The sequence below is a fragment of the Aquarana catesbeiana genome, linkage group LG03 (genome assembly GCF_042186555.1).
Source record: "Aquarana catesbeiana isolate 2022-GZ linkage group LG03, ASM4218655v1, whole genome shotgun sequence".
Lineage (NCBI taxonomy): Eukaryota > Metazoa > Chordata > Amphibia > Anura > Ranidae > Aquarana > Aquarana catesbeiana.
Window position 1 is genome coordinate 185,285,291 of NC_133326.1, and position 27,063 is coordinate 185,312,353.

General features: G+C 42.4%; 2 protein-coding genes across 4 annotated transcripts in view; one reads left to right on the forward strand and one right to left on the reverse strand.

The window, feature by feature from the left end:
- Positions 1-10,925, forward strand: part of ARMC10 (armadillo repeat containing 10) — a 32,639-nt gene extending 21,714 nt beyond the window's left edge. For 2 of the 3 annotated variants that reach the window (XM_073619606.1, XM_073619605.1), the window contains exons 5-6: positions 2,591-2,662; positions 10,638-10,925. In XM_073619606.1, the coding sequence (XP_073475707.1) occupies positions 2,591-2,662; positions 10,638-10,907 (342 nt within the window). In that variant the 3' untranslated portion in view covers positions 10,908-10,925. Of the gene's footprint in view, positions 1-2,590; positions 2,663-3,559; positions 3,607-10,635 lie in introns of all 3 variants that reach the window. The other variant, XM_073619607.1, reaches the window with a different exon arrangement.
- An 8,573-nt stretch (positions 10,926-19,498) lies between these two features.
- The window catches only part of NAPEPLD (N-acyl phosphatidylethanolamine phospholipase D), a 62,993-nt gene continuing 55,428 nt past the window's right edge, over positions 19,499-27,063 (reverse strand). Inside the window, exons 4-5 of the mRNA XM_073619604.1 lie at positions 25,819-25,933; positions 19,499-24,419 (exon numbers count right to left, since the gene is read on the reverse strand). Coding sequence (XP_073475705.1) covers positions 24,273-24,419; positions 25,819-25,933 — 262 coding nt within the window. The 3' untranslated portion in view covers positions 19,499-24,272. The remainder of the gene's footprint in view (positions 24,420-25,818; positions 25,934-27,063) is intronic.

The window sequence follows — 27,063 nt, forward strand, 5'->3', positions numbered from 1 at the left end:
CCAGCCCAGGTTGTCCACACCTTCTGCCAGCATGCATCCATTTTTTGCTAGTATCTTAAGGGGATGCATGTCTTTTCTTCATCTCTGGTGTGTAAAAAAATTGCCTATTTATTTATTTTTTTTCTTCAATAAAGAGTCTTCCTAACATTACTGCTGGAGCTTTGTCTCTTTAATTTCAGCTTCATTCTCAGCCTAGCTTTTGGAGTACCACATCCAGATGCTGCTGAACTATACATTGTAGAGATAGCCTGGCAGTAACTTTTCAGCACTAGGTTCTGCATGGGCCAATTTCCAGACTCGGATCTGGTACAGGTTAGCTTCAAAGCCACTGGCTTTGCCTTAGTGCTTGCCCTGTGTCACTTGGTAAGTACAGCAGTTGGGCCAGGCATGGGAAGCTACCTTATTTTCTTAGATCGTTGGGTGCCGTCATTCTATATAGCGCTGTGGGACTGAGCACTGACATTTTCTGATTGGTGAATTGTCACACGCACATGCACTCTGTGCTCTTTTTTTCTGCAATACAATGTTGAGGGAGCATCTTTTCAGCTGAGCTATGTGAGCCTTCAATCTTTGATCTGTTCCTGCTGCTGACTTTGGTCATCTCCAGCTTATCGACCCACACCTGCTACCAGCTGTCCAGTGTTTGTGACTACCTGAGACCTTGCCTTTTATCCCGAGCCTATATGTTGCTTTATCGACATGCGATCAAAACATGTCTAAAACTAGATGTACACTGTACCAGGTTCCCACAGCTCACACTCTACTAATGGTTCCTGGGTTACTTGCATGGACAACAAGTGTGTATTCATACGCTGCCTGTAGAATCTATACCCGATTTGCCTGTGGCCTTAATGACTTCTGAATCATCGGCTGCAAAGATTCTATTTGATTCTGAGGCACTCCAGTCATTGACCGATGAGCTCACCCCTGAGGAGTTGCAGTCTGCTACTATTATTCCTAAATTAAAGGAGACCATTTCAGCTCTAATTGATGTAGTATGCACCGCTCTGAAACTAGACAATAAGCCTGTTGCTTCTACCAGGGTTTCCAGTCTTGGGTCTTTTTTTAAAAATCTAAGGCCGCAAAGACTTGTCATTTGCTCCTTCTTTTTCAACAATTTCTCTATGGAGACTGGTAGTTTCCTGATAAGCTGTTTGCTTCCCTGAAATGCATATTGGCTTTGCAGAAGTGGTGTATTCCCACTGTGGACCAATCCAGTGTTCTGCTTCAACAAGGTAATTTGCCATTCTGGTAGAGAACACACCTATCTTTGAGGACTTGAGCAGTTGAAAGTTTTTTTTTTTTTTTTTTTTTTTTTTTTTCCCTAGAGCTCCATTCTTGCTGGCAGGTAAGGATGAGCTCCGGCGTGTTCGCATGCTGCACGGGCCGAGCCCGCCAGGAAGTCGGCACGGCGCAGCGCTAATCACAGGCAGTGAGACATTTCCCGATCTCTGCAGCCGCACATTGGGAAATGTCTCACTGCTTGTGATTAGCGATGCGCCGTGCTGACTTCCTGGCGGGCTCGGCAAGTGCAGCATGCGAACACGCCGAAGCTCATCCTTACTGGCAGGTGCTGCTCTTTGTCCGATTCTGGCAGCTGCGGTTAATCCCTCACTTATAGAATGTGTAGAACAGATAGCTATAGCTTTCCAGCCATGATGATTTACTAGAGGACTTCTGTCTCATTACTTTAATATGTTGCATGTCAGTACGTATGCATAGGGCACAGCCTGTATATACCAAATACAGATGATTGTCTGACAGACTTTCTCACCAGTACACACTGAACTATGCCTTCCTTTTGTCCTGATCTTTTTTGCAGGATCAAAATTAAGGGCATTGCAGTGATCTTCACTGGTCCAGGCAGATGGAGTATGCTGGCTTTAAATGGACTCCTGGCATTTTTTTTGTACTCGGTGTAAAATGTTTTTAATGGAATCCATTGACGGGCCCAGGTCCCACCCCTCTGTTAATGATCATGCTCTCAGTAATTATTTGCTACACAACATCGGCATGCTGGCAGTAGGAGGGGTTATCATGGGCTGGCCTACAGTTTTTTCTTTTTATTTGCCAGTGCCCAATCCCCCTGTAGGCCACAGTACAAAGTACTAGTGTCCATTTCATAATCCACCATAGGTGATGTGTGCCCCCAATGAGTTCTGAAGTTATGCAGCATTACATACTTAAAGAGGAGGTCCAGCCTGGGTGAAAAAAATTAGTCGGCAGCTACAAATACTGTAGCTGCTGACTTTTTTAATGTTGGGACACTTGCCTGTCCATGGAGCCCACAATCTCGGCACCCCATCTTCGGATAGACTCCCGGGTGCTGCTGCCGCCGCCATTCATAGTAAGGGAGCCTGGCGGCGGGGGAAGGAGGATGGGGGCCGAACTTCCAGGAGACTGGGCTGTGGGGAAGGGGACCTGTCAAACGGGTCCCCTCCGAAAGGTGCCAAATGTGACACCAAGGGAGGAAGCATATAAGCGGAAGTTCCACTTTTGGGTGGAACTCCACTTTAATATAAAAGAAATCTAATATTACATATTGTTCATAGTGACATAATTCTTTAAATCTGTCTTTCTCTTTCTGCAGGTTCATACTTTAAAGGTTCTTGTGAATTTATCAGCAAACCCTTCAATGACCTTAGTTCTTTTATCTAGCAAGGTAAAATGTTAATGTTTCCCATGGCTATGAATAGTGGTAAACTATGGATCACGATTATCAGAACCAGCCAGTTAGACCTATCCAAATGCAGTAGCATAAATGTAATATATTGCAGTTTACTGGTCCTCTAAGCAGGGGCGTTGCTAGGTCTACAAAAGATCTGGGGCTAGAGCCCATAGCAGCGTAGTAAAGAAAGTCATACGCTTGGGCGAGCATACACATGTATATACAGTAATATACGTGTGTGTGTGTATATATATCCCCAGAGAGCCCCCCACTTACATCAGGGTCCCCAGAGAGCCCCCTTACATCAGGGTCCCCAGAGAGCCCCCCTCATATCAGGTTCCCCAGAGAGTCTCCTCCTTACATCAGAGTCCTCAGAGAGCCTCCCCCTTTCATCAGGGTACCCAGAGGGCCCCCCCACTTACATCAGGGTTCCCAGAGAGCCCCCATTAAATTAGGGTCCCCAGAGAGCCTATCTCTTGCATCAGGGTCCCCAGAGAGCCTCCCCTCCCCTTGGGGACCCCTGCAGAGACTCGGGGCTATTGGCCCCAGATTCGGAGCTATAGCCCCAAAAGCCACCCCCTAGCGACGCCCCTGCCTCTAAAGCTGGCCATACACCTATAGATTATCTGCAGATTTTCTATGGTTAGATGGAAAAAGTGCAACAGATTTCTCCATGTTCGCTAAACTGTGTGGATGGAGGAATCTCCCGCTTTTTCCATCTAACCATAGAAAATCTGCAGATAATCTATAGGTGTATGGCCAGCTTTAGTGTAGTGTAGGTTTTTTTTTTTTTTTTTTTTTTTTTGTCTTGGTGCGTGTTCTACAAGTACAGAAAACTATCTGTTGATCCTGATAGAAATTTAGTATCATGCAATGATATCTGCTTTCCAGGCGATCATCTGTGAACTACAACTACCCTCTTCTCTAAGAGATGATAGAGATAGAGGTGAGCATTGCCACCTTGCTTTATATAAAGGGGCAGGAGAGGTGCTCGTAGGCATTGCAAATTCCCTGTGGAGCTAGCAGCCATAAATATCTACATTTTACCTGTAAGCATAAGTTAGAGCAAGCTAATCTTGCTGAATATTGTCAGTTTCTCTCTAGCTCTTGCTATTTTATGGGCTACCTGAAACATTAATCTAGCTATATACAGTGAGGGGAAAAAAGTATTTGATCCCCTGTTGATTTTGTACGTTTGCCACTGACAAAGAAATGATCAGTCTATAATTTTAATGGTCAGTTTATTTTAACAGTGAGAGACTGACTAACAACAAAAATCTCATCATAGCATTTCAAAAAAGTTATAACTTGATTTGCATTTTGATGAGTGAAATAAGTATTTGATCCCCTATCAATCAGCAAGATTTTTGGCTCCCAGGTAACAAACTGAGATTAGGAGCACTTTCTTGTGTTTCTAATCTCAGCTTTTTGCCTGCATAAGACACCTGTCCACAGAAGCAATTAATCATATTCCAAAGAGCTGTCCAAGGATGTCAGGAACAAGATTGTAGACCTACAAGACCATTGCCAAGCAGCTTACTGAGAGGGTGACAACAGTTGGTGCGATTATTCGCAAATGGAAGAAACAAATTAACTGTCAATCTCCCTTGGTCTGGAGCACCATGCAAGATCTCAATGATCATGAGAACGGTAAGGAATTAGCCCAGAACTAAACAGGAAAATCTTGTCAATGTAGACAAAACAAACAAAAATAATCACCACACTACCATGAAAAAAGAAAACCCCCCGAACAAAGCAGCAGTTCAACCGTGAAAATTTCACAATAGACAATAAGGAACCAAAAAAACTGCGCTATAATAAAAAATTGACGACAATAATAATGATATGAAAACTAAGCATACAGATAACAGTGATGTACAATCAGTATGTAGATTGATATCATATTGCACTCAATAATAAATGATAACTATACACATGTGTTATTTAGAGCACTGATGTGACACCAGTAAGTGGCAAAATTCATAAATATAGTAGAAACCGAAAGAAAGTCCCCTGGTATCTCTCTGTAGAATCCCAGTGAAAAATGGAAAATGAAATACACCATGCAGAGTGAACCTCCACCAACAATCAAAATGCGCTTACCAGATGGGAAGCGCAAATAGACTCAACAAGGACAACTTCCAGGTAAGGCTGCAGGATAATGGGGACAATCCTCTGGATACCCTTGTATATGATGAGTGTATAGACCAGACCCTGGTATGCTGTCTAGGATCTATCTTCATATGGCATGGCTCCAACCACTCAGCAACCCGAACAAGGACATAGGAATGGAGGGAGAACAACCATAGCGTAAATCCGGTACAAAGAGTTTATTTAAAAATGGTAAAAACACTTACAAAAAGCAGCAATAAAGGAAGCAAATGCCGGCCGGCAAGCGGGCACCCGTTCGTGGTGAGTTGCGATGACGTCAGAGCGTCACCCTCCCGAGGTAGGTTTCGTCTGTCACTGTCAACCTATCGTTCCCCAGACGTCAGTGACAGACGAAACGTACCTCGGGAGGGTGACGCTCTGATGTCATCGCAACTCACCACGAACGGGTGCCCGCTTGCCGGCCGGCATTTGCTTCCTTTATTGCTGCTTTTTGTAAGTGTTTTTACCATTTTTAAATAAACTCTTTGTACCGGATTTACGCTATGGTTGTTCTCCCTCCATTCCTATGTCCTTGTTCGGGTTGCTGAGTGGTTGGAGCCATGCCATATGAAGATAGATCCTAGACAGCATACCAGGGTCTGGTCTATACACTCATCATATACAAGGGTATCCAGAGGATTGTCCCCATTATCCTGCAGCCTTACCTGGAAGTTGTCCTTGTTGAGCCTATTTGCGCTTCCCATCTGGTAAGCGCATTTTGATTGTTGGTGGAGGTTCACTCTGCATGGTGTATTTCGTTTTCCATTTTTCACTGGGATTCTACAGCGAGATACCAGGGGACTTTCTTTCGGTTTCTACTATATTTATGAATTTTGCCACTTATTTAGAGCACTGATGTGACACCAGTAACACATATGTGTATATTTATTATTGAGTACAATATGATATCAATCTACATACTGATTGTACATCACTGTTATCTATATGCTTAGTTTTCATATCATTATTATTGTTGTAATTTTTTTATTATAGTGCAGTTTTTTTGGTTTCTTAGAATCTTGTCAATGATTTCAAGGCAGCTGGGACCAAAGACACCAAGAAAACAATTGGTAACACACTACGCCGCGAAGGACTAAAATCCTACAAGGTGCTGGCAAGGTCCCCCTGCTCAAGAAAGCACATGTACAGGCCCGTCCGAAGTTTGCTAATGAATATCTGAATGATTCAGAGGAGAACTGGGTGAAAGTGTTGTGGTCAGATGAGATCAAACTTTTTGGCCCCAACTCGCCTTGTTTGGAGGAGGAGGAATGCTGCCTATGACCCCAAGAACACCATCCCCACCGTCAAACATGGAGGTGGAAAATTATGCTTTGGGGGCGTTTTTCTGCTAAGGGGACAGGACAACTTCATCAAAGGGACAATGGATGGGGCCATGTACCGTAAAATCTTGGATGAGAACCTCTTTCCTCCAGCCAGGGCATTGAAAATGAGTTGTGGATGGGTGTTCCAGTATGACAATGACACATGGCAACAAAGGAGTGGCTCAAGAAGAAGCACGTTAAGATCCTGAAGTGGCCTAGCCAGTTTCCAGGCCTTAATCCCATAGAAAATATGTGGAGGGAGCTGAAGGTTCAAGTTACCAATGTCAGCCTCGAAACCTTAATGACTTGGAGAGGATCTGCAACATGGAGTGGGACAAAAATCCCTCCTGAGATGTGTGCAAATCTGGTGGCCAACTACAAGAAATGTCTGACCTCTGTGATTGCCAACAAGGGTTTTGCCACCAAGTACTAAGTCATGTTTTGTGAAGGGGTGAAATACTTAATTTTAAAATGCAAATCAATTTATAACTTTTTTTAAATGTATTTTTCTGGATATTTGTTCTCTCACTGTTAAAATAAAGCTACCATTAAAATTAGACTGATCATTTCTTTGTCAGTGGGCAAATTCACAAAATCAGCAGGGGAGCAAATATCCCCCCCCCTCACTCTACAGTCACATTAACTTTATCAAAGTTAACCAAGATGGATGTAAAGGAAGGGCCCAGCTGAGCAATGGATTTCTTATTTACCCCATAAACATTATGTCCACCAAAGCAGTGGTACTCATTAAATTATGACATGCATGTAAAAATGCATGAGTAGCTAGAACTAGCATCAATGGCTGAATAATCTTATAATAGCCTTCTGTATTCCTCTGAACAATGGCATATAGACAGAGAAGGAGGGGCAGCTCCCCGAGCCCTGATTTTTTTTTTTTTTTTTTACACTGCTGGCAATCAATAGACTGAATATGCCTTTACTACTTTGTTCAGTGAAAGGTTGGGGGGGAATCAGTTCACAAAGCTGTATTCCTTAACAGCAGTAGAGAAACCTAATGTCACCAACCTAGCTATGCTATCTGGCAAAGTTGTCTAAATCTCAAGTTTGACTGAACTCCATTTGCAAGAAAAACTGTTTATGCAAAAGCATTCTGTGTATTTAGCCATTTACCTAAAGTTAACCTGTAAATTACGCTAAGCCTGGCCATGTACTATTTAAACATTTTTTTTTTTATAAAGCCTGTGGGCTATACAGCGCAGATGAATGAATTCCCCCCCCCCCCATCCCCAGCCCTATTGTATACTGAAACTGTAGCTGTATCTAGTCAAAGCTACTGTGTGGCCAAATTTTCCATCAAATGCCTTAGATTTTTCAGTGCTACAATGTGAGTCCGGGGGGGGGGGGGGGGACTCACATTGTAGCACTGAAAAATCTAAGGCATTTGATGGAAAATTTGGCCACACAGTAGCTTTGGCCACTTAATAATAAGGTAACAGAGTAAACGTAGTCAAAACAAGCCAGAGTTCAGTAACCGGATCGGGTAGTCAGCCAAGCAAATGTCAGAGAGCCAGAGATAAACTTAGTACAGCAAGCAGGATCAGGAGCCAGAAGGAACGTCAGCCGAGCAAGTCTTCAACAGGAACGCAGGAGAAAGTCTCTGTGATGTTGACAAAAGCAGAGAACGAGTGAGCTGGACGACTTTAAGAGCCCATTCACACAGGGGCAACACGACTTCCAGCACGACTTTGGGAGGCAACTTGGACACGACTTGAGTATGAATCACAGCACGACTTGGGGCAACTTACAACACAACTTGAAGTCGCCTCCAGGACAGGGAACTTTACAAGTGGCCAATCAGAGCTTATCAGCTGTGTGTGAGAAGGAGGGGGCTGGCTGTTTAGTGGAGGAAATTACTTTCTGTTTCTTTTCTGCTTCCTGTAAAGTTGCCTCAGTATGAACAGTGATCAGACTTGGAGGCAACTTCCATTGAAATCAATGGGTACAAGTTGCCTTCAAGTCGGATTGAAGTAGTACAGGAACCTTTTCTGAAGTCGGAGCGACTGCAGTAGTGTGCATTAAGACAGATCCATTCACTTACATTGATTTTTTCGTGTAGCGCGACTTGAGGCGACTAGGGGCGACTTGGGGCGACTTGAAGTCGGATCCAAAGTTGCCCCTGTGTGAATGGGCTCTTAGTAGGCAGGACTGACTAGCAGAATCAACAACAGCTGGGTAACTGTGGAGAGAGAGAGAGAGAGAGAGAGAGGGAACTGGCAATTAGCCAACAGCTGAGTGGCCATCTCAGGGAAGGAAGGGCTGTGCCCAGCCCTGACAAGGACATCTTCCATCTTGAACACCATGACTGTAGGAATCTGACTGCTTTGCCTCTAGCAACCATAAGGCACTTTTTCTTTTATATAAAAAGGAATAGGATAAGATGGCGCTCTCAGGTTACATCAATCAAGTATATAATGATCCAAAATAGAACCATAAAGCAATGTGTCAGTGGTTTACGGACAGTGCTAGGTAGAGGTCGACCGATATGGGTTTTTCTCTGGCCGATGCCGATGCCGATATTTAGAAATTGCGGTGGCCGATGGCCGATATGTGATGCCGATTTTTTTGGGCCGATATATTTGGCCGATTTTTTTTTTTTTTCTTTTTTCCCTTCATCTCATAAAATCTAACAGTTATACCCCTTTCACACTGGGGCGTTTTTCAGGCGCTTTTGGGCTAAAAATAGCGCCTGTAAAACGGCTCCCCTGCAGTCTCAGTGTGATATCCCGAGTGCTTTCACACTGAGGCGATGCGCTGGCAGGATGTTAAAAAAAAGTCCTGCAAATGGCATCTTTGGAGCGGTGTATACCGCTCCTCCACCACTCCTGCCCATTAAAATGAATGCGCACCGCTGCCGAAGCGCCTGCAAAGCGTTTTGGCAGTGGCGCTTCATGGGCGCATTTAACCCCTTCCTCAGCCGCTAGCTGGGTTATAAGCGCCCCGCTAGCAGCCGAATAGCGCCTCTAAAATGACGGTAAAGCGCCGCTAAAACTAGCAGCGTTTTACCATCAACGCATGCCTGCTCCAGTGTGAAAGCAGCCTTAAGTAATACAGAAATTTTTTTTCATTTAAACATTAAACAAAACAAACCTCCAATCAGTTCACTTGTATGTATAATTTAGAAAAAAAAAAAAAAAAAAAACTATCTTAAATATTAAATACACAAAAACAGGTCATCAAAACTTTTGGACGAAAAAAAATGGGCTAACTTTACTGCTTAGGTTTTTTTTTAATTCATTACTGTATTTTTTTTTTGTAAAAATTGCGTTTGAAAGACCGCTGCGCAAATACCGTGTGACATAAAATATTGCAACAATCACCATTTTATTCCCTAGGGTCTCTGCTAAAAAAATATATATAATGTTTGGGGGTTCTAAGTGATTTTCTAGCAGAAAATACAGGATTTTTACTTGTAAGCAACAAGTGTCAGAAAAGATTTAGTCTTTAAATGGTTAAACTGAGAAATTCTACACACGGAGTTCAGTCTAGTGATAAAAAGAACCTGAAAGATACAATGTATCTTCTTATCAGACTTGGCAGGCTGCCCAGAGGAGGAGAGAAGAAAACTTCACAGATAACTTAAGGCAACTTGCATTAACTTCTATTACAGAAGTCATTTGCAAGTCATGGCTGAAGTTACAATCGGCCTTTTTTATCAGCACAATCGGCCGATGCCGATTAAGTAAAAAACGCCAAATATCGGCCGATATATCGGCCGGCCGATATATCGGTCGACCTCTAGTGCTAGGTCACTGTATGTTAAACAGCGACAAAAACAATGGTTGAGAACGATATAAACATAATATGAAAACAGTTAAAACCAGATGTAGAAATACAAAGAATTTTATAGTGCTGGGATAAAACTGTCCACAGAGGGCTGCCAGTGTGGAGTGAGAATAAACAAGACTCTGGAATAAAGAAACGAAAAAGAACAGCGCCCTCTAAGTACAGTAAACAGCCTGGTTTAATCAATAGGTTTAAAAACACTCACAAAAGTGAAGAAACAATGGGCATGAATAGTCATCCGCTCCTGATGGCCAGGTGAGAGTGTGGGAGGTCCGTGAGATGTGGCGGTGTCTACTGGATTCAATCCTATGCCGGTCACACTGCTGGTTCACTGTGCTGTCCGGTGAGTTGGAGAGGGGAACGATGGTAGGCACCGCACGCTGTAACGGATGTCACTTCCGAGTCGGGTCTGCGGGAGGTGCTCGCGTTCGGGACATGCCTGTCCCTTCCTCAGGCTTCTTTTTCTTTTATAGGAGCACCAAACTGTAAGAGGCTTAGGTGGTGTGTCCAGTCACTGTGGACTTCAGCAATGGGTTAATACTGGTAACTAACATCTTAGGGACTCTTAGTAATAAGAGTGCTACCATACTGTCAGGCAGTGGTTTCCCTTTGTTGTATCCATGGATGTGTAGTGTTTGAAGCACAGGGCTAACCTTCTTTTTAATAATAGAGCTTGTATCTGTTTTTTGCAGGCGCCATCATCACTGACCAATCTCTTTGGCAGCAATACTAATAGGGAAATTCTTATCAGAGCTCTGACATTTGCTGCAAATCTTTCAGAGAACTTGGACAGACAACAACATAGTAATGGACAACGTCATTATGAAGATTACTCTTTGTATGCCTTTCTCTTCAGAGACAAGACAATGTTCCAGAGAAATCTGGTAGCCTTATTACAGCATCCAGATAAAGACATCAAAGAACATGTGGCTAGACTTGTATGCCCTCAAAAACTGAATTAAAAGAAAGATCTTGCTTTATCCAGAGTATTTATTTTGTAAATATGTGTGCATATCTATAGCTTGGGCTTGGCCTACCATGTACATGCCATTTATAAATCACATTTGGGAAGGGCACACTGGTGTTTTTGTTTTAGGATGCGCTTGTTTTTTTTTTTTTTATTTAATAACTCATCTACCTCAATAGGCTGATCTTTTACACCCACTGCTATCAAAGTAAATCCATCTGAAAGCCTCTGAATATTTAAGATCCATTTGCAATGCTTTTATTGCTGACTTTTTTTTTTTTTTTTTTTTAAACAAGAACATTATAAATACATAATCTTTTCAGAGAAATGTAGCCTAAATTCATGTTCTTGTATACCAACATGCAATTATGTAGGATTTCAAAGCAAGATACTTGCCTGTGCTTGCTTTTGGTGTCTGGGCATAGACATCTGGTGTTACAGAAGTTTTACACTTCCAGCTGCTGTACCGAGATGTACTTTTGTGTCTTAGTTTACCCTGTGTGCTTGATTGCTGTACATGCTGAGGACTACATTAGTGGCCACAAATATGCTTTAAAGTGGTTGTAAACAGTGATGGGAGTAAGTCACATATGTGCAAGTCTCAAGTCTTAACCTTCACGTCACAAGCAAGTCCCAAGTTACTGTGGCGAAAAGCAAGCAAGTCAAGTCACAAATTAAGTCAAAATACTGATCTACCCTGAAGCCAGGATTCGGGGGGAGCTTTCTTTTGTGTGTGGGGTGGGGGGCGGCTTTTGCCTAGGCCAAGACACAGCACTGGTGGTGCCAAGTCATTGCAAGTCAATTAGCCCAAGTCAAAGTCAAGTCGAGTCATTTATTTAATTTTATCAAGCAAGTCCTCAAACAGGTGACTCAAGTCAAGTCAGGTGACTCGAGTCCCCCACCTCTGGTTGTAAACATCAGAAATATGAACAAAACATATCCTCTATACATGTACTTATCTCAATTAAGAGCACTGCTCCATTCCTCTCAGCATGAATCACTTCTGACAAGTTTTCCTGTCACCAACAGAAAAATGGTGACATGCGAGGGCCTTCCAGCAGATTGACAGCCACAGCTCTGGCCCTGTGTGAATGGGGTTGTGTCTCTTCCCTCCAGTCCACGCTCAGAGTTCTCCTTACTGAGCTCTGAAGAATGGAACTTTAAGTGTTTTTAAAGGCTCAGTTTTTTGAAAGGAAAAAAAAAACATGTTATACTTGCCTTCTCTGTGGACTGGCTTTGCACAGAGCAGCCCCAATCCTTCTCCTCTCAGGTCCCCCCCCCCTTGCTGAGTGGTCCCATAGCAAGCAGCTTGCTATGGGGGCATTTGTGTGTGCTCACTCCTGAGCTGCCTGTGTGTCTAAGACACACAGAGCAAAGCTCGGCCCTCCTCACTGGCTGTGATTGACAGCAGTGGGGGCCAATGGCTATTGCTGCAGTGTCTCTGCCAATGAGAAGGCAGAGACAGGGGCGAGCTTCAGCTTTCATGCACATCGCAGGATCAGGCTCAAGTAAGTATATGGGGAGGAGCTGCTCAATGAAGGTTTTTTTTTACCTCCATGCATAGAATGCATGAAGGTAAAGGGGGGGGGACCCTTCAAACTTTGGAATCCCTTTCAGCTCTCCACCACCCCTCTTTTTTTTTTTTTTTCAGAACTCTGACCACCTTACAAATTCAGCATTTTGAGCAGATGTAGAGATGGATGCAGATAAACAGGTACAACTTATGTAGGATTTGTTTCATCTCTATGTATTACCTAAAGATCATCCCTTCACTGGGTATATGTAAGGGTTTATAACCACTTACTATAAAACAGAAGTAATCCTATGTGCACTCCATGGCAGGACTTTATATTGCTGCAAGTTAGCCCCCTTTCACACGAGGCAGACTCCGTTTCTACGGAGTCCGCCTCAGCGGGAGATCAGTCCGTTGATCTCTGCTGAGCCGGCGGATGACAGGTCCCTCTCTGCTCACTTATATGAATGAATGCTCAAGCGCTAGCTTTTATGAAGCATGATGAACTGTGGTCAGTTTACAGAGGGGAGGGTAGAAACTGGCAGAATCAGCCAGGTTTTTTAAGGTGATACAGAGAGCTCAATTACACAGCACACGCACTCTGCTGTATAACATGCTTTAAAAGGGACATGATTTTTTTTAGGGTAACAATGCATTTAAATGTATTACACTATCAGTGTGCCTTTTGTGCTGGTCTAAATTTGCTTTGAGGGCCTCAGAATCAGAGCAGGCTTTAGCTTATAGTATAGCATGTGGTTAAAATCAGATGCCAGTTGAATGAACCACTTGCTTGTAATCACATCTCTAGCAATACACTGAAAATTATTATGCTGCTAATAAGCAAATACACTATTTAATAGCATGAGATAGTGTTGCCTTGTGGTCCAGCCTTTCATGCCTCTAAATTTTAAATTGAAATTGCGGTATCTAATAGCACACAAAGCTAATGGTAAGGAAGGCAATTTAAAGGCCTGCTTCTATCTTGAGGCCTCGTGTCCATTTAGTGGATGACTAGAGACCACAACAGCAGATTGTTTATTCTACATATATCAGCTCTGTGAGGAATTTGCATAAAGCAGTTCTCAAATAATAAATATACATCAGACGCAATCATTTATTTATTATTTTAATTATTCAAAGCTTACATAAGTAAATTATTCTGTTAATTCTGTCTTTGCGGTTTGAACACTTACAAAATGCTGACACAATATGATTTATAACAGGAATGACTGGTTGCACAAGTTGATTTAGAAAGCGATGAGAAAAATCCACTGCTTTATTTAGTAATTTGTTCGCAATTTATACATATGGTCATGAGCATAACATCATATTTCAGTGTCTTTCATAATTCAGGAGCTGAAGTGTTCACAGCTCTGTTACATTACAAACCTTTGCTACAACACTTGGCTTTTCAGTTACAAGAAATTGACTTTCAAGAGTAGGAAGGACTATGACAAGATTTTCAAGTCCAACTCAAAAATCAGGTTAACATTAAAAAAATAGTTTATATATAAAATATATAGCCATTTAAATTAGCTTCATAGTTAAAAAAAAAAAAAAAAAATATTATACATTGTTATTGGAATAAACCATACTTGGGCAAATTTAATCAGGCACTGCAAAAATATGCAAAGTGCCGTAAACCAAAGCAGCTCATCAGGTCTCCACTTACTGCAATCAAGTGAGAAAGCTGATGAAATCTAAATGGTTCCTAAGCTTTAATAAACTTTGCACCTTTCTGGAATAAGCCTGATCGTACGGTATGGAACCATTGGCTTTTTCATATGTGTGCATTCACTTTGCTGACCAGGTGTTTAATTTACATTGTTTTAAAATATTAGTGAATAAATCAGTAGAAGAAAAAAAAAATGATTATATATATATATATATATATATATCTCTCATGAGTAACTGCAGATCCTGCCCACCCTCCTTTTGCCATCAAGGCTTATGTTATGTTAAACTTTGTTCACCACAAAAGCTGACCATGCAGTAAATCTCATCCGATTCCTGACTAACCACATGAAATTCACTCTGTGGGAGGCACCGTTAGCACCCTCCTGCCTGAACCTTACTTTGAAAAAAAATCAAAAGACACCAGAAAATTGTTGGCCAAACAGCAGCTTCATCCAATCAGATGCAAATACTCTTTGGGTATTCTGATAGCCGTTGGTGCTAGCTTTCAAAATACAAGAGCCGCCACTGCAGATCCATTCCCATTGCATCCAATAAGCTACAACTGCTGTTTCAGTATTTTAACAGCTGCCAGTTCAAGTTAAAATACAATAGCCAGTACTGCAGATTTGTCCATCTGCCCTGTTTAGTGTGGTTGGATGGATCCGTAAGATGTTTTGTCATTAAGCCTGCAAAAGGAATAAAAAAAAAAAAAAAAAAAATAGCTATGGATGTATCACCAGTTTTACAATACAATCTTTGGGATGCCAGGCTGGGATCCTATAGTTCATTTCTTAAGGCTCCCAGATATAAAATAATATTCATTCACATCTTTTTGTAGGGTAACAAAGTAAATGCAAATTGAAACTTGGAGCCTCGTGTTTATAATTAAAAAAAATGAGTTACTTGTAACCAATTCCATGATGCCACATACACACAATCGGACTTTACAGCATACTTGGTCTGGCGTACCGGATTTTGTCGGACAATTCGATCGTGTGTGGGCTACAGTGGACTTTGTTTTCTCAAAAGTTTGACGGACTTAGTTTTGAAACATGTTTCAAATCTATCCGACGGACTCGAGTCCGGTCGAAAAGTCCGCTCATCTGTATGCTAGTCCGACAGACAAAAACCGACGCTAGGGCAGCTACTGGCTATGAACTTCCTTGTTTTAATCCGGTCGTACATCATCACGTACAAATCCGTCGGACTTTGGTTGATCGTGTGTAGGCAAGTCCATTCATTCGGAAAGTCCGTCGTAAAGTCCGGTCATGTGTACGCGGCATTAGTCTTCCAGGACAACATATGAAATACAGCTACCTCCTTCAACAGGAAACTTATCACCAAATACACTTTAAAAAGGAAGTCCTAATCAGTTTTAAACAAGAGCTGAAGGACGAAATCTGAAAACATATACAAATAGAACATAACACAAGGGTGTGATCCTGCTGTCCTGGAAAGCTCATCGAGAGAGTTACCGGTAAGTCTAACCCCAGTTTTCCTAAATAATCTTCCAGGACAGCATAGGAGAGGATTAGCAAGAACTTTCCAGACTAGGAAGGGATGATAAAAAATGCCCAAAGACTTCTCCTCCCACAGATATGGTGGACCCTGATAAATTCTCATGCTTCATTCACAATAGCGCATCTCCAACATTGCTTCTACAAACTGAAAGAAAAAAATGGCAAACACCTGCATGTGCAGCATTTTTTTTTTTTTTTTTATGCCCAGTGTGATAACTGGCTACACCATTCTGCAAAACAAATGTTACCAAGCTGTACAAGATATTACCCAATTACTGCAAAAACAGACTATCCCAACATATAGATCGGAAACCATGAAAGAGGTAAACACTGTGGTATGTACAACCCCAGAAGTACATTTATGTAGTGTGACTGGCAGCAACACTAGACCAAAACAAGTACTGACACAGTATAAGACATTACTTAAAATGTCTTAAAACTCTAACAGCAGAATATATACACAGGAAGTCTTGTAAGAGGTTAATATTGTGGTAAGGATAACTTCACTAAAATATGTACAAAAGGCAAAACCTATGCCATGTGCAAAGCTGCTTGGGGCATTGGCAGTAAAGCGCCACTATTTTTAGCAGCGCTATTCGGCCGCTAGTGGAGCGCTTTTAACCCCTGCATGCGGCCAAAAAAAGGGTTAAAACCCCCTGCAAAGCACCGCTGCCCACTGATTTCAATGGGCGGGGCACTTTAGGAGCGGTGTGCACACCGCTCCTACATCGCTGCAAAGATGCTGGATTGCAGGACACTTTTTTACCGCTCCAGTGTGAAAGCACTCGGGCTTTCACACTGGAGAGGAGAGGCTCTTAACAGGCGCTCTTTTTAGCGCTATAGCGCCTCAGTGTGAAAGCAGTCTAAGAGTTAAATATCTTCTGCAGTGCAAGAAGCCCCCCCGCTGTCAAACATTCTGTTGACAGGAGCCCGCCGCTGCTGCATTGCCACACCTGAATGCCATCAACAGAAAATGTACTGTGCAGTAAATTATTTTATTAATAAAAAAAAATACACAATCGGGTCCTCTAACAAATACAGGAAACAGTCTAATAGGGACCCTCCCAATGTAAGGTATGAAAAAATATACACTGCACAATGCATAATACAATTATTAGTGTAGACAGATAATGAAACCATCCAGTTTAGAAAAAAAAAAAAGAAACTAGATGTAATGTCAATGAACCATGAGGCCTTATCCACAACTGGATAAAGAATGTGAATCTCTCAACTTGAGACCGTGAAAAACAAAAAATAAATGCATGTGAGGCCTTAGCTATAACATACAATTCAGTGAAACATCCAAATTTTGGAGCACCCCCTCGCCTAGAGGTTTCAGGTGACAGTAAGCAGAGGTGAAATACAGCAGCGGGATGTATAATAAAACCTTGGACCTGAACAAGCCAAGAGTCTAAAGCATAGGGGTTTGTTCACACTTGACTAAATTACTGACGCTCAAACGCTCCTATAGCGTTTGTGTGGCGTTACTATGGGCATCAGACAGGCATCATTGAGCTTTCGAATGGGGCATTTTACAAGCGCTAAACACTCCCTAAACGCCCTATGCGCGGTTTGGTAGCGTTTGACAAGCATTAAAACCGCTCCACAATGGAAAGTGACTAATTTTACCACGCCGAAAACGCCTGCCGGAGCGCTACCATAGACTTAAATAGGAAGCGTTAAAGGGCTTCAAACGCCTCCTGACTCGACTTGAGGGTTCAATTTTGAAGTGACGCAACATTAACGCTTATTGTGAACAGCACAGCATGCTGTCTATTATATCTTGTTCATAGGCATTTGAGGGGCGTTTTTAATGCCAGTATGAACTAAGGCTACTTTCACAATGAGAGTTTTATTTAGGCGCTAAAGGGTTAAAAACAGTACCTGAAAAATGCCTCCCCTGCCACCCTAATGTGAAAGCCTGAGTGCACTGGGGCGTTGCTCCTGCAGGACTGGGGGGGGGAAAAACCACACACCGCTCCTAAAACGCCCTGTCATTGAAATCAATAGCCAGCGCTTGGCTGTGGCACTCTGAAACCCCTTATTCGGCCACTAGCGGGGGTTAAAAGTGCCCCGCTAGCGGCCAAAAAGCGTCGCTTTACCGCCGATGTCCCCCCCACCCCAGTGTGAAAGTGCCCTAATGCCCCGTACACACGGTCGGACTTTGTTCGGACATTCCGACAACAAAATCCTAGGATTTTTTCCGACGGATGTTGGCTCAAACTTGTCTTGCATACACACGGTCACACAAAGTTGTCGGAAAATCCGATCGTTCTGAACGCGGTGACGTAAAACACGTACGTTGGGACTATAAACGGGACAGTGGCCAATAGCTTTCATCTCTTTATTTATTCTGAGCATGCGTGGCACTTTGTCCGTCGGATTTGTGTACACACAATCGGAATTTCCAACAACGGATTTTGTTGTCGGAAAATTTTATAGCCTGCTCTCAAACTTTGTGTGTCGGAAAATCTGATGGAAAATGTCCGATGGAGCCCACACACGGTCGGAATTTCCGACAACACGCTCCGATCGGACATTTTCCATCGGAAAATCCGACCGTGTGTACGGGGCATAAGAGTTTCATGCAGGCACAATGCAACTCCACATGCAAAACTAGTAGCACAAAATACTACACATTTGGCCCTAGATGTGAAATACAACATAATACATTAGGCCCAATCTAGGACCAGATTTTTTTTTTTTTTTGCATGTGGAGTTGCATTGTGCCTGCATGAAACTCTTATGTGTTAGACTCTGCCAGAACCTTGGGTTGTTCAGGTCCAAGGTTTTATTATACATCCCGCTGCTGTATTTCACCTTCGCTTACTGCCACCTGAAACCTCTAGGCTAGGGGGTGCTAGACAGGTGGGAGGTGAAATCTCTGGCAGCTCTGGGTTGTATTAACAGACTACAGATCGTGCCATGTGTAGGAAGGCAAGCCAAACACCTATAAGGCAGTCACACCAAGGTAACAGCTAATAGAAATAATTAAGATTAAATGTGATCTGTGAACCTATGGTGGATTTAAAAAAATGTTCCTCTCTTAACCACTTAAGGACCAGGCCTATTTTTTTAGACTCAGTGTTTACAAGTTAAAATCAGTTTTTTTTTTTTGCTAGAAAATTACTTAGAAAAAAAATATATATAATTTTGGAGTTCTAACACCATAGAGAATAAAATGGCGGCAGCGGCAATACTTTGTCACACTGTATTTGCACAGCGGTCTTACAAGCACACTTTTTGAATTAAAAAAAAAAAAAAAAAAAAAGACAACAGTAAAGTTGCCCAATTTTTTTTTTGTTTATATTGTGAAAGATAATGTTACGCCAAGTAAATTAATACCCAACATGTCACGCTTCAAAATTGCGCCCGCTTGTGGAATGGCGAGAAACTTTTACCCTGAAAAATCTCCATAGGCGACATTTAAAATTTTCTACAGGTTACCAGTTTTGAGTTACAGAGGAGGTCTAGGACTAGAATTATTTCTCTCGCTCCAACGATCGTGGTGATACCTCACGTGTGTGGTTTGAACACAGTTTTCATATGCGGGTGCTACTCACGTATGCGTTCGCTTCTGAGCACGAGCTCGTTGGGGCGCTTTAAAAAATAAATAATAATTTTTTCTTATTTAAAGTAATTTGAAAAAAAAAGATAAATTAAAAAAAAAAAATAAAAAAAAAAATGTTCCTTTAAGAGCATTGGGCGGAAGTAATGTTTGACGTTGCTTCTATCCTCCAATGCTATTGAGCCGAGCAGGGGCCATCTTCCCCTCACTCGGCATCCAGGCAGTGAGGGGAGCGGGCGCGATAATCTCCGCCGCTACCGACGGCTCCATTAAGCGGCAGAGAAGACCGTAGCGTGGCGGAAGGGGGGGGGGGGGGGGGGGGGATAGGCACCTCATTCGCCACCATGACTCTATGGTCATGATGATAATGAGCCTGGACAGACTGACGTCAGCAGAGCGCAGACTTCAGCCCGCTCTCTGTTGAACACAGGAGTACAGAATGAACTGCACTCCTGTAAACCATAGGAGAAGTACAGTCAAACGAGATTTGGCTGTACTTCTCCTTTAAGGTCTAATACTTTCTACTATGCAAAAATATAGACACTTTTTCTTGAATGTCATGCCTATTGGATAGTCCTTAAATGGACATCCACATCTTCTAAGGACATTTTAACCCTTGAAGATTTATGCTATTGTGCTCCCCTACGGTTTGGAAATTGACAATTTTGTAAGAATAATCCTCCTCTCCCTTTAAAGTAGAGGAAATTTCCTTTATTTCAGCTGGGAAGCAGTAGTGGGACCAGTAAATCACCTATAAGATCCACCTTCTAAAGGAACCCCTACAGCTGACAGCACAGGAGTAGGGGGATCTTGGCACTGGTCAGTTCAGGCAGGGGTCTCATCTACCAAGACTCAAAGATTGGAAGCTAGAGGCCAATGCATGCTTAACTGTATAGGAGGTTGCTACAAGCATTGGATTTCTTTAGGATATAGCTCCTGAGAGGGGAGGAGGAATCTGCCAGCCGAGAGAGGGAATCAGTCAGGACCCTCAAAACTCCCTCTAAGAAACCTTAGATAGCTAGAGCCAGACAGTGCGCTGCCACAGTAAGGCCAACACTAAGGGGCCCCAGATGACAGATTACAGGCTAGGTGAAAACCTAGGAACAAACACAAGTGAAAGCAAGTAGATACAGCAACCTCCAGCTTATCTGTGTCCTGCTGGTGCCAAGGATTCTAGCATTAAATTCTCAATGCACACATTCCTGAAAAAATGGCTGTGTATGTAGACGGGTTCTGCTGTGACTATCAGCTGGAACCAAGGACAGAGTGAAAGAAGGTCACCAGCACACCAGGGATCTCCAAAATGTGTCCAAAGCCTTAATCAGTAAACACATCGTTACAGCAGAAGCAACATTTTAGAGCCTCGCAGGACCCCTTCCGTCACATGCCTGATGAAGGGACCAGAGGGTCCAAAATGTTGCTTCTGCTGCAACAATGTGATTGCTGATTAAAGCTTTGGACCCATTTTGGAAATCTGTGATATGCTGGTGACATTCTTTCACTCTACTGGTGCCAAGGGCACCTGTAACCGCTGAAGCTGCAGTCTGCATTGAAGAATCCAAAATGCACTATCAGCTCCTCCACCTGCAGCGTCCCGACAGGCTCTGCTTAAAGTGGAGTTCCACCCAAAAATGGAACTTCCACTATTTGGAATCCTCCCCCCCTCCGGTGTCACATTTGGCACCTTTCAGGGGGGGAGGAGGGAGCAGATACCTGTCTAATACAGGTATTTGCTCCCACTTCCTGGCATAGATCACCGCGGAGCTTGCGGTGACCTACGCCACTTCCGGCGCCTACGCTCTCCTCCACCGCTGTGTTTTGTGAGACACAAAACACAGCAGGGACCCGAGAGGTCGCACAGCGCGACTCGTGCATGTGCAGTAGGGAACCAGGAAGTGAAGCCGCACGGCTTCACTTCCTTATTCCCTTACCGAGGATGGCGGTGGCAGCAGCCGAGAGCCGAAGGACGGATCGGCTTCGGCTGCCGACACCCCGGGCTCCCTGGACAGGCAAGTGTCCATATATTAAAAAAGTCAGCAGCTGCAGTATTTTCAGCTGCTGGCTTTTAATATTTTTTTTTCAGCAAACCTCCGCTTTAAGGAACCACTATTAAGGCACCATCCAGCAATTCCCTTGCATCAAGAATGAGGCTTGGAACCACAGCCTCCGGTGCCTGGAAACAACTTCATTCCACATTTGGGATTAATGTCCCAACATCATTTGGTCAAACAGGAACACAACCAGGCCACACACCAATGCAGTTACGGCTTAACCCCCACCACAAAGTGCACGCACCCAGACTGGGAACCCACACTTCCTATCCTAGTCCCTTTCAATGTGGTGTGACGCTTCCAGACATTGCCTTCCCCAGGTGCAGAAGGCAAAAGGAAACCAAGTCACCTCCTTCCCATACTGAGGAGGGGTCAAATCTTGCAGAAAACCCTACCAGCTCCTTCCAGGGAAGTCAGGTAGGTAAAGGGGTGAGTGGAAGAAAAGGAAAGCCAGAGAACAGAGGCCTCCTCTTACCCAGGTTCCAGGCAATGCATCTCCTCCAGCCAGAAGAAAACCAAACTGACCAGTTCAGCAATAGGACTCCCTTTTAAAGTATATTTGGCGATGCGTTTCCTGTTGGAGGAGGTACCTATATCTTATATGCTGTCCTGGAAGACAATTTGGGAAATATAGCATACAGATAAGAGCTGAAATCTAAACCGAACTTCTGTCTCTACACTGCTTTTTCTGTATTCTTTGCAGTGGAGATGTTTTCTGCCTCCTGTCATTCGTAATACATTTTGAGTTTCTGAAGAGAAAAGTCCATGAGTTCAGTACCAGGTGTGACACCTGGGCATGTATAAAGGAACAACTGAAATATTAATTGGCACAACATGGCAATACAAACAGTGGGTCTTCCACGTAGGCAGTTTCAAGGGCAGGCAGATCACCAACCATCTGATGTTTTAGGTGAGATTTATCAGTCGATGGTGGCCTTACATTTCAAAAACATTTAAAGTGCTACTAAACCCACAACAGTAAAATCAGTCTGTATATGCAGAAAATATGCCTGACTTCTCTGATCCTCCCCTTCTTTTACTTTCCCCAATCCATCTGCTAATAGCACAGAGCCCTAGGAGGCACTCTGCACATGCTCAGTTTGGTGTGTATTACTAGAGATTTTTTAATTTTTTTTTTTAAATTGGAGGGTGCGTGTGATCAGCAATCAGCACTGTCCAGACAGGGGTTAGGGGTCATGCAGCCTCATAGGACAGTCAGGGGAGAATGAAAAAACTCCTACAAGCTTCAACCAGTGCTCGGCCGGACACCGATAGTGCTGATCAGAAAAGGTATTTAGCAGTTTATATTTACTAAAATAATTGCATTTCCATTTTAAACTTTATATGTTTTTATTTCCATTTTTAAAAACGTATGTTATTTATACTTTAAATGTTTTTCCAAATTGGTATTACTGGATTAATAACTATCATCAAGCAATTTTGATGACCTAGCCCTTATTCATATCACAAGGATGATCCCTTTGGGGCTGAAGCTCTCTCCATAAGCTCTTTAAGCCATAGTGGTTTCCCATTTATTCAAATTGGGTGACCAATGCCAACCAGTACTGAAATTTAAAAGCAATGATGAACCTCTTTGTGAATAGAAAACAGGTTTGTGTCTGAAAAGCACCAGAGGCAAAATCCACCAATTATGGTAGAACCTGAAGAGGAGAGCACCATGGAACCCATTATATGGGTACACTAGACCCACCCAAGTGGTCACAAGACATTTTCGGTTTTCAATGGAGTGTTAACACCTTGCATGAATTTCTGCCATAGCTCTATAGCTAATTTATAACGCAGTACAGTCACCTGATTATTATTGCAGTGTTTAGTACATATAATATGGCCCTGCTTTCTGTGTAATTTATGTGCTGGCTATGTTTCTACCATTAAAGACTGATGAACAGAAATGGTGGTATTATTCACATGCATTTGAAAGATAGTTTCAGCCACAAAGCTCACTCATCTATACCATCAATTGCATACACAAAAATGCAAAGTAAGAACTTCATAAAATGTCACGGTGGATATTGCCGACATACTATAGCATTACCATCGCACGATTTGATTTATTGATTGGGTGTGTTCTTTCACTGCTAGCCCACAGGTCAGAATTGTAATAAAATGTGTTTAAATGTTTTCAACATTTTGTTAGTGACATAGAGTTGTGTGTTATCAATAGACACCCATGGCTGGGGTATTGGTTGTGGGTGGAGTAGCTGACCCAAGGCATGTGTACAACAGGTCCAAGTTTGGGGATTACTCTTTACATTCCTCTGTATTATGGTACTGGATGTAGTTCCCCTCACTAATATATGTTACCACAACATTTACAGCAGTGTGTAGAAAAAAAAAAAATGCAGCTCAGCAGACATGGTGTGAACAAGCCCTTATTCATTTTGGTTTGTGTATTTGTTAGCGTGACTAATACGTTTAGCTGTGCTTCTATTACCTGCCATGTCTCCACACTACTCATCTATTTTAATGAAGTAAATTCAGTGGGTTGTGTGGAAAAGGCAGGGTTATTGTTTATATCATTGCTTAACTATGACTCAGAGTATGCAAAGGTGGAAAATATAAAGTACAGTAAATATTAGCAGATATGGATTACATACACATTACACCATGGTATGCTGTTGTATGGAAAATGATAACATACAGCTAGTTTGCATGCCAAAACGTGAGTACATGCAATGTATGCATCCCAAACAACCAAAGTGTTACATTTTGCTAAAAAAAAGAAAAAAGGCACCATCAATGTTATAGGTTATATGGGTGTCTCAAACTGCAAGCAATGTGCACTACTGGTAATGTGCGTGTCCAAACGTAAAAGGTTTGGCAGATACCAGCTTACTTTGCTCTAAATGTAGTCATCTCCAAAAACACAATTCAATGTGTTATTCAAGTAATATACATTTGCAACACCTATTATTAATATCCTGATAAAAAAAAAAAATGTACACAAACTTTGGTGCAAGTCAGTAGGAAAGTTAAAAACACCAGAGGCTGGTTCAACTACAGGCTGTCATTATTTACTACATTCATCCTTCAAGTCACCATTGATTACTGTGTTAAAGAGTTTGGAGGCTCCATGGTTCAGGACTATGAAATCTTCTTGGGTAAGTCCGTATCGTTCCAACGCTTCTCTCAGTTTCGCTGGTGGCTCCAAGTAATGCTAAGAACAGAAAAGTCACAGTTGATCTACATACTTTTTATTTATTAAATTCTGCACTGTGTATAATTTTTGGTATATTAGTAATAGTCCAAAAAGGAATGTATATTTTCTTGGACAAAATAGGCCAAATTAAATATGGCATGTGCACTATTCAGTTAAACAATGGTCAGAAAAGGCAGCTTTATAGCTAGCTGTGGTGTGAAATAATCCTGAGTAGGATGGTTGTAGCTGACACAGGTCAACCTGATAATGACAGGTGGAGCAATGTCAGGTCATCTTGGCATAAGGAATGCTCACCCCACACTGACAGGGGTACCTTATGCTGTTGTCTGTTCTGCACTGCCTCTCTGGCCCAGTTGGGGAGAAGCGTGTGGGTCGTTGCAGCAGTCAACATTTTTAATGGGAGATCTGTCCACATGTACTGCAGCCGTTTAGTTTGGTTGCTGCTTAAAAAAAAAAAAAAAAAGAAAAAAAAAAAAGGAGTTTAGTTCTACTTATCACCAGACCATTCATTTCAACAACAATCTTCCCATGTGATCATATGTACATTCAATGTATTTTAGGCATGTTATTTATGTGTAATAGCCTCCCTTGTGTAGATATTGACACCCTGAGACTGCTGCTGGGCACCATTATCTTGGCTGTGAGGTCAGCAGACTCTGAGCTGTCAGTTAAGTGACATTCTATAGTATTTCTCTTTCCGCCCTCCCTTTGTGTCTGTAGCAGCTACACAAAAGGTAGGGGGAAGTAGTAGAAGAGAGGGTTAGAGAAGCTTGGTCAGCAAAAAGAGTAGTTAGACACTCTAATGCCCCGTACACACGGTCGGATTTTCCGACAGAAAATGCTTGATGGGAGCCTGTTGTCGGAAATTCCGACCGTGTGTAGGCTCCATCGGACATTTTCCATCGGAATTTCCGTCACACAAAATTTGAGATCTGGATCTCAAATTTTCCGACAACAAAATCCGTTGTCGTAAATTCCGATCGTGTGTACACAATTCCGACGCACAAAGTTCCATGCATGCTCGGAATCAAGCAGAAGAGCCGCACTGGCTACTGAACTTCAGTTTTCTTGGCTCGTCGTACGTGTTGTACGTCACCACGTTCTTCACGTTCGGAATTTGACCATGTGTATGTAAGACAAGTTTGAGCCAACATCCGTCGGAAAAAATCCATGGATTTTGTTGTCGGAATGTCCGATTGTGTGTATGGGGCAAAAGAGTTGAGGGCTATGGCGTGCAATGGGGCTGTGCTAGGGAATTGACTCTTTCTAAAGTAAAAGTAGTAAACTTCAAATACATCTTTAAAATACTTGATTTATCTGGGCTTTTACTTGGATTTTTTTTAAAGGTGGTGACAGGGTCTCATTGGCCATGCTTCATACTAGAAAATTATGGTACCTCATTAGCTAGCGCGAATGTTCCCCAGTGAATCCCAACAGACTTCTTGGCACGGACATCAGCATGAATTCTGACTGCTTCTTCTGGATCCACATGTTGACACCTCATGAACCATCTATGAACAAGGAAGATTACAAGATTTAAAAATTGCACAGATGAAGAAAAACTATATACAATGGATATATAAAAAGTCTACACACCCCTGTTAAAATGGCAGGTTTCTGTGATGTAAAATGAGACAAAGAAAATAATTTCAAAACTTTTTCCACCTATGTGACCTATAAACTGTACAACTCAATTGAAAAACAAACTGAATTTTTTTTTAGGGGGGTGGGAACTAAAATAATCTGGTTGCACAAGTGTGCACACCCTCTTATAACTGGGGATGTAGCCGTGTTCAAAATTAAGCAATCACATTCAAAACCCATGTTCAATAATAGTCAGTACATACCTGCCATCATTTAAAGTGCCTCTGGTTAACCCTAAATAAAGTACAGCTGTTCTAGTAGGTCTTTCCTGACATTTTCTTAGTCGCATCCTACAGCAAAAGCCGTAGTCCGCAGAGAGCTTCCAAAGCATCAGAGGGATCTCATTGTTAAAAGGTATCAGTCAGGAGAAGGGTACAAAAGAATTTCCAAGGCATTAGATATACCATGGAAGAACGTGAAGACAGTCATCATTAAGTGGACAAAATGTGGCATGATAATGACATTACCAAGAACTGGACGTCCCTCCAAAATTGATGAAGACAAGAAAACTGGTCAGAGAGGCTGCCTACAGCAACATTAAAAGGAGATGCAGAAATATCTGGCAAGTACTGGCTGTGTGGTACATGTGACAACAATCTCCCATATTCTTCATATGTCTGGGCAATGGGGTAGAGTGGCAAGCCTTTTCTTACTAAGAAAAACATCCAAGCCCGGCTAAATTTTGCAAAAAACACATCTGAAGTCTCCCAAAAGCATGTGGGAAAATGTCTTCTGGTCTGATGAAACCAAGGTTGAGCTTTTTGGCCATAATTCCAAAAGATAACCCTACCCACAGTGAAGCATGGTGGTGGCAGCATCCTGCTTTGGGGCTGATTTTCTTCACCTGGAACAGGGGCCTTAGATCCCATACACACTATTAGATTTTCTGCAGATTTTTGTCTTCAGATTTACCAAAACCATGTAGTGCAAGCGCCTGCCAGATTGCATACAAATTTAAACTCTAATGCCGCGTACACACGGGCGGACTTTGACGGAC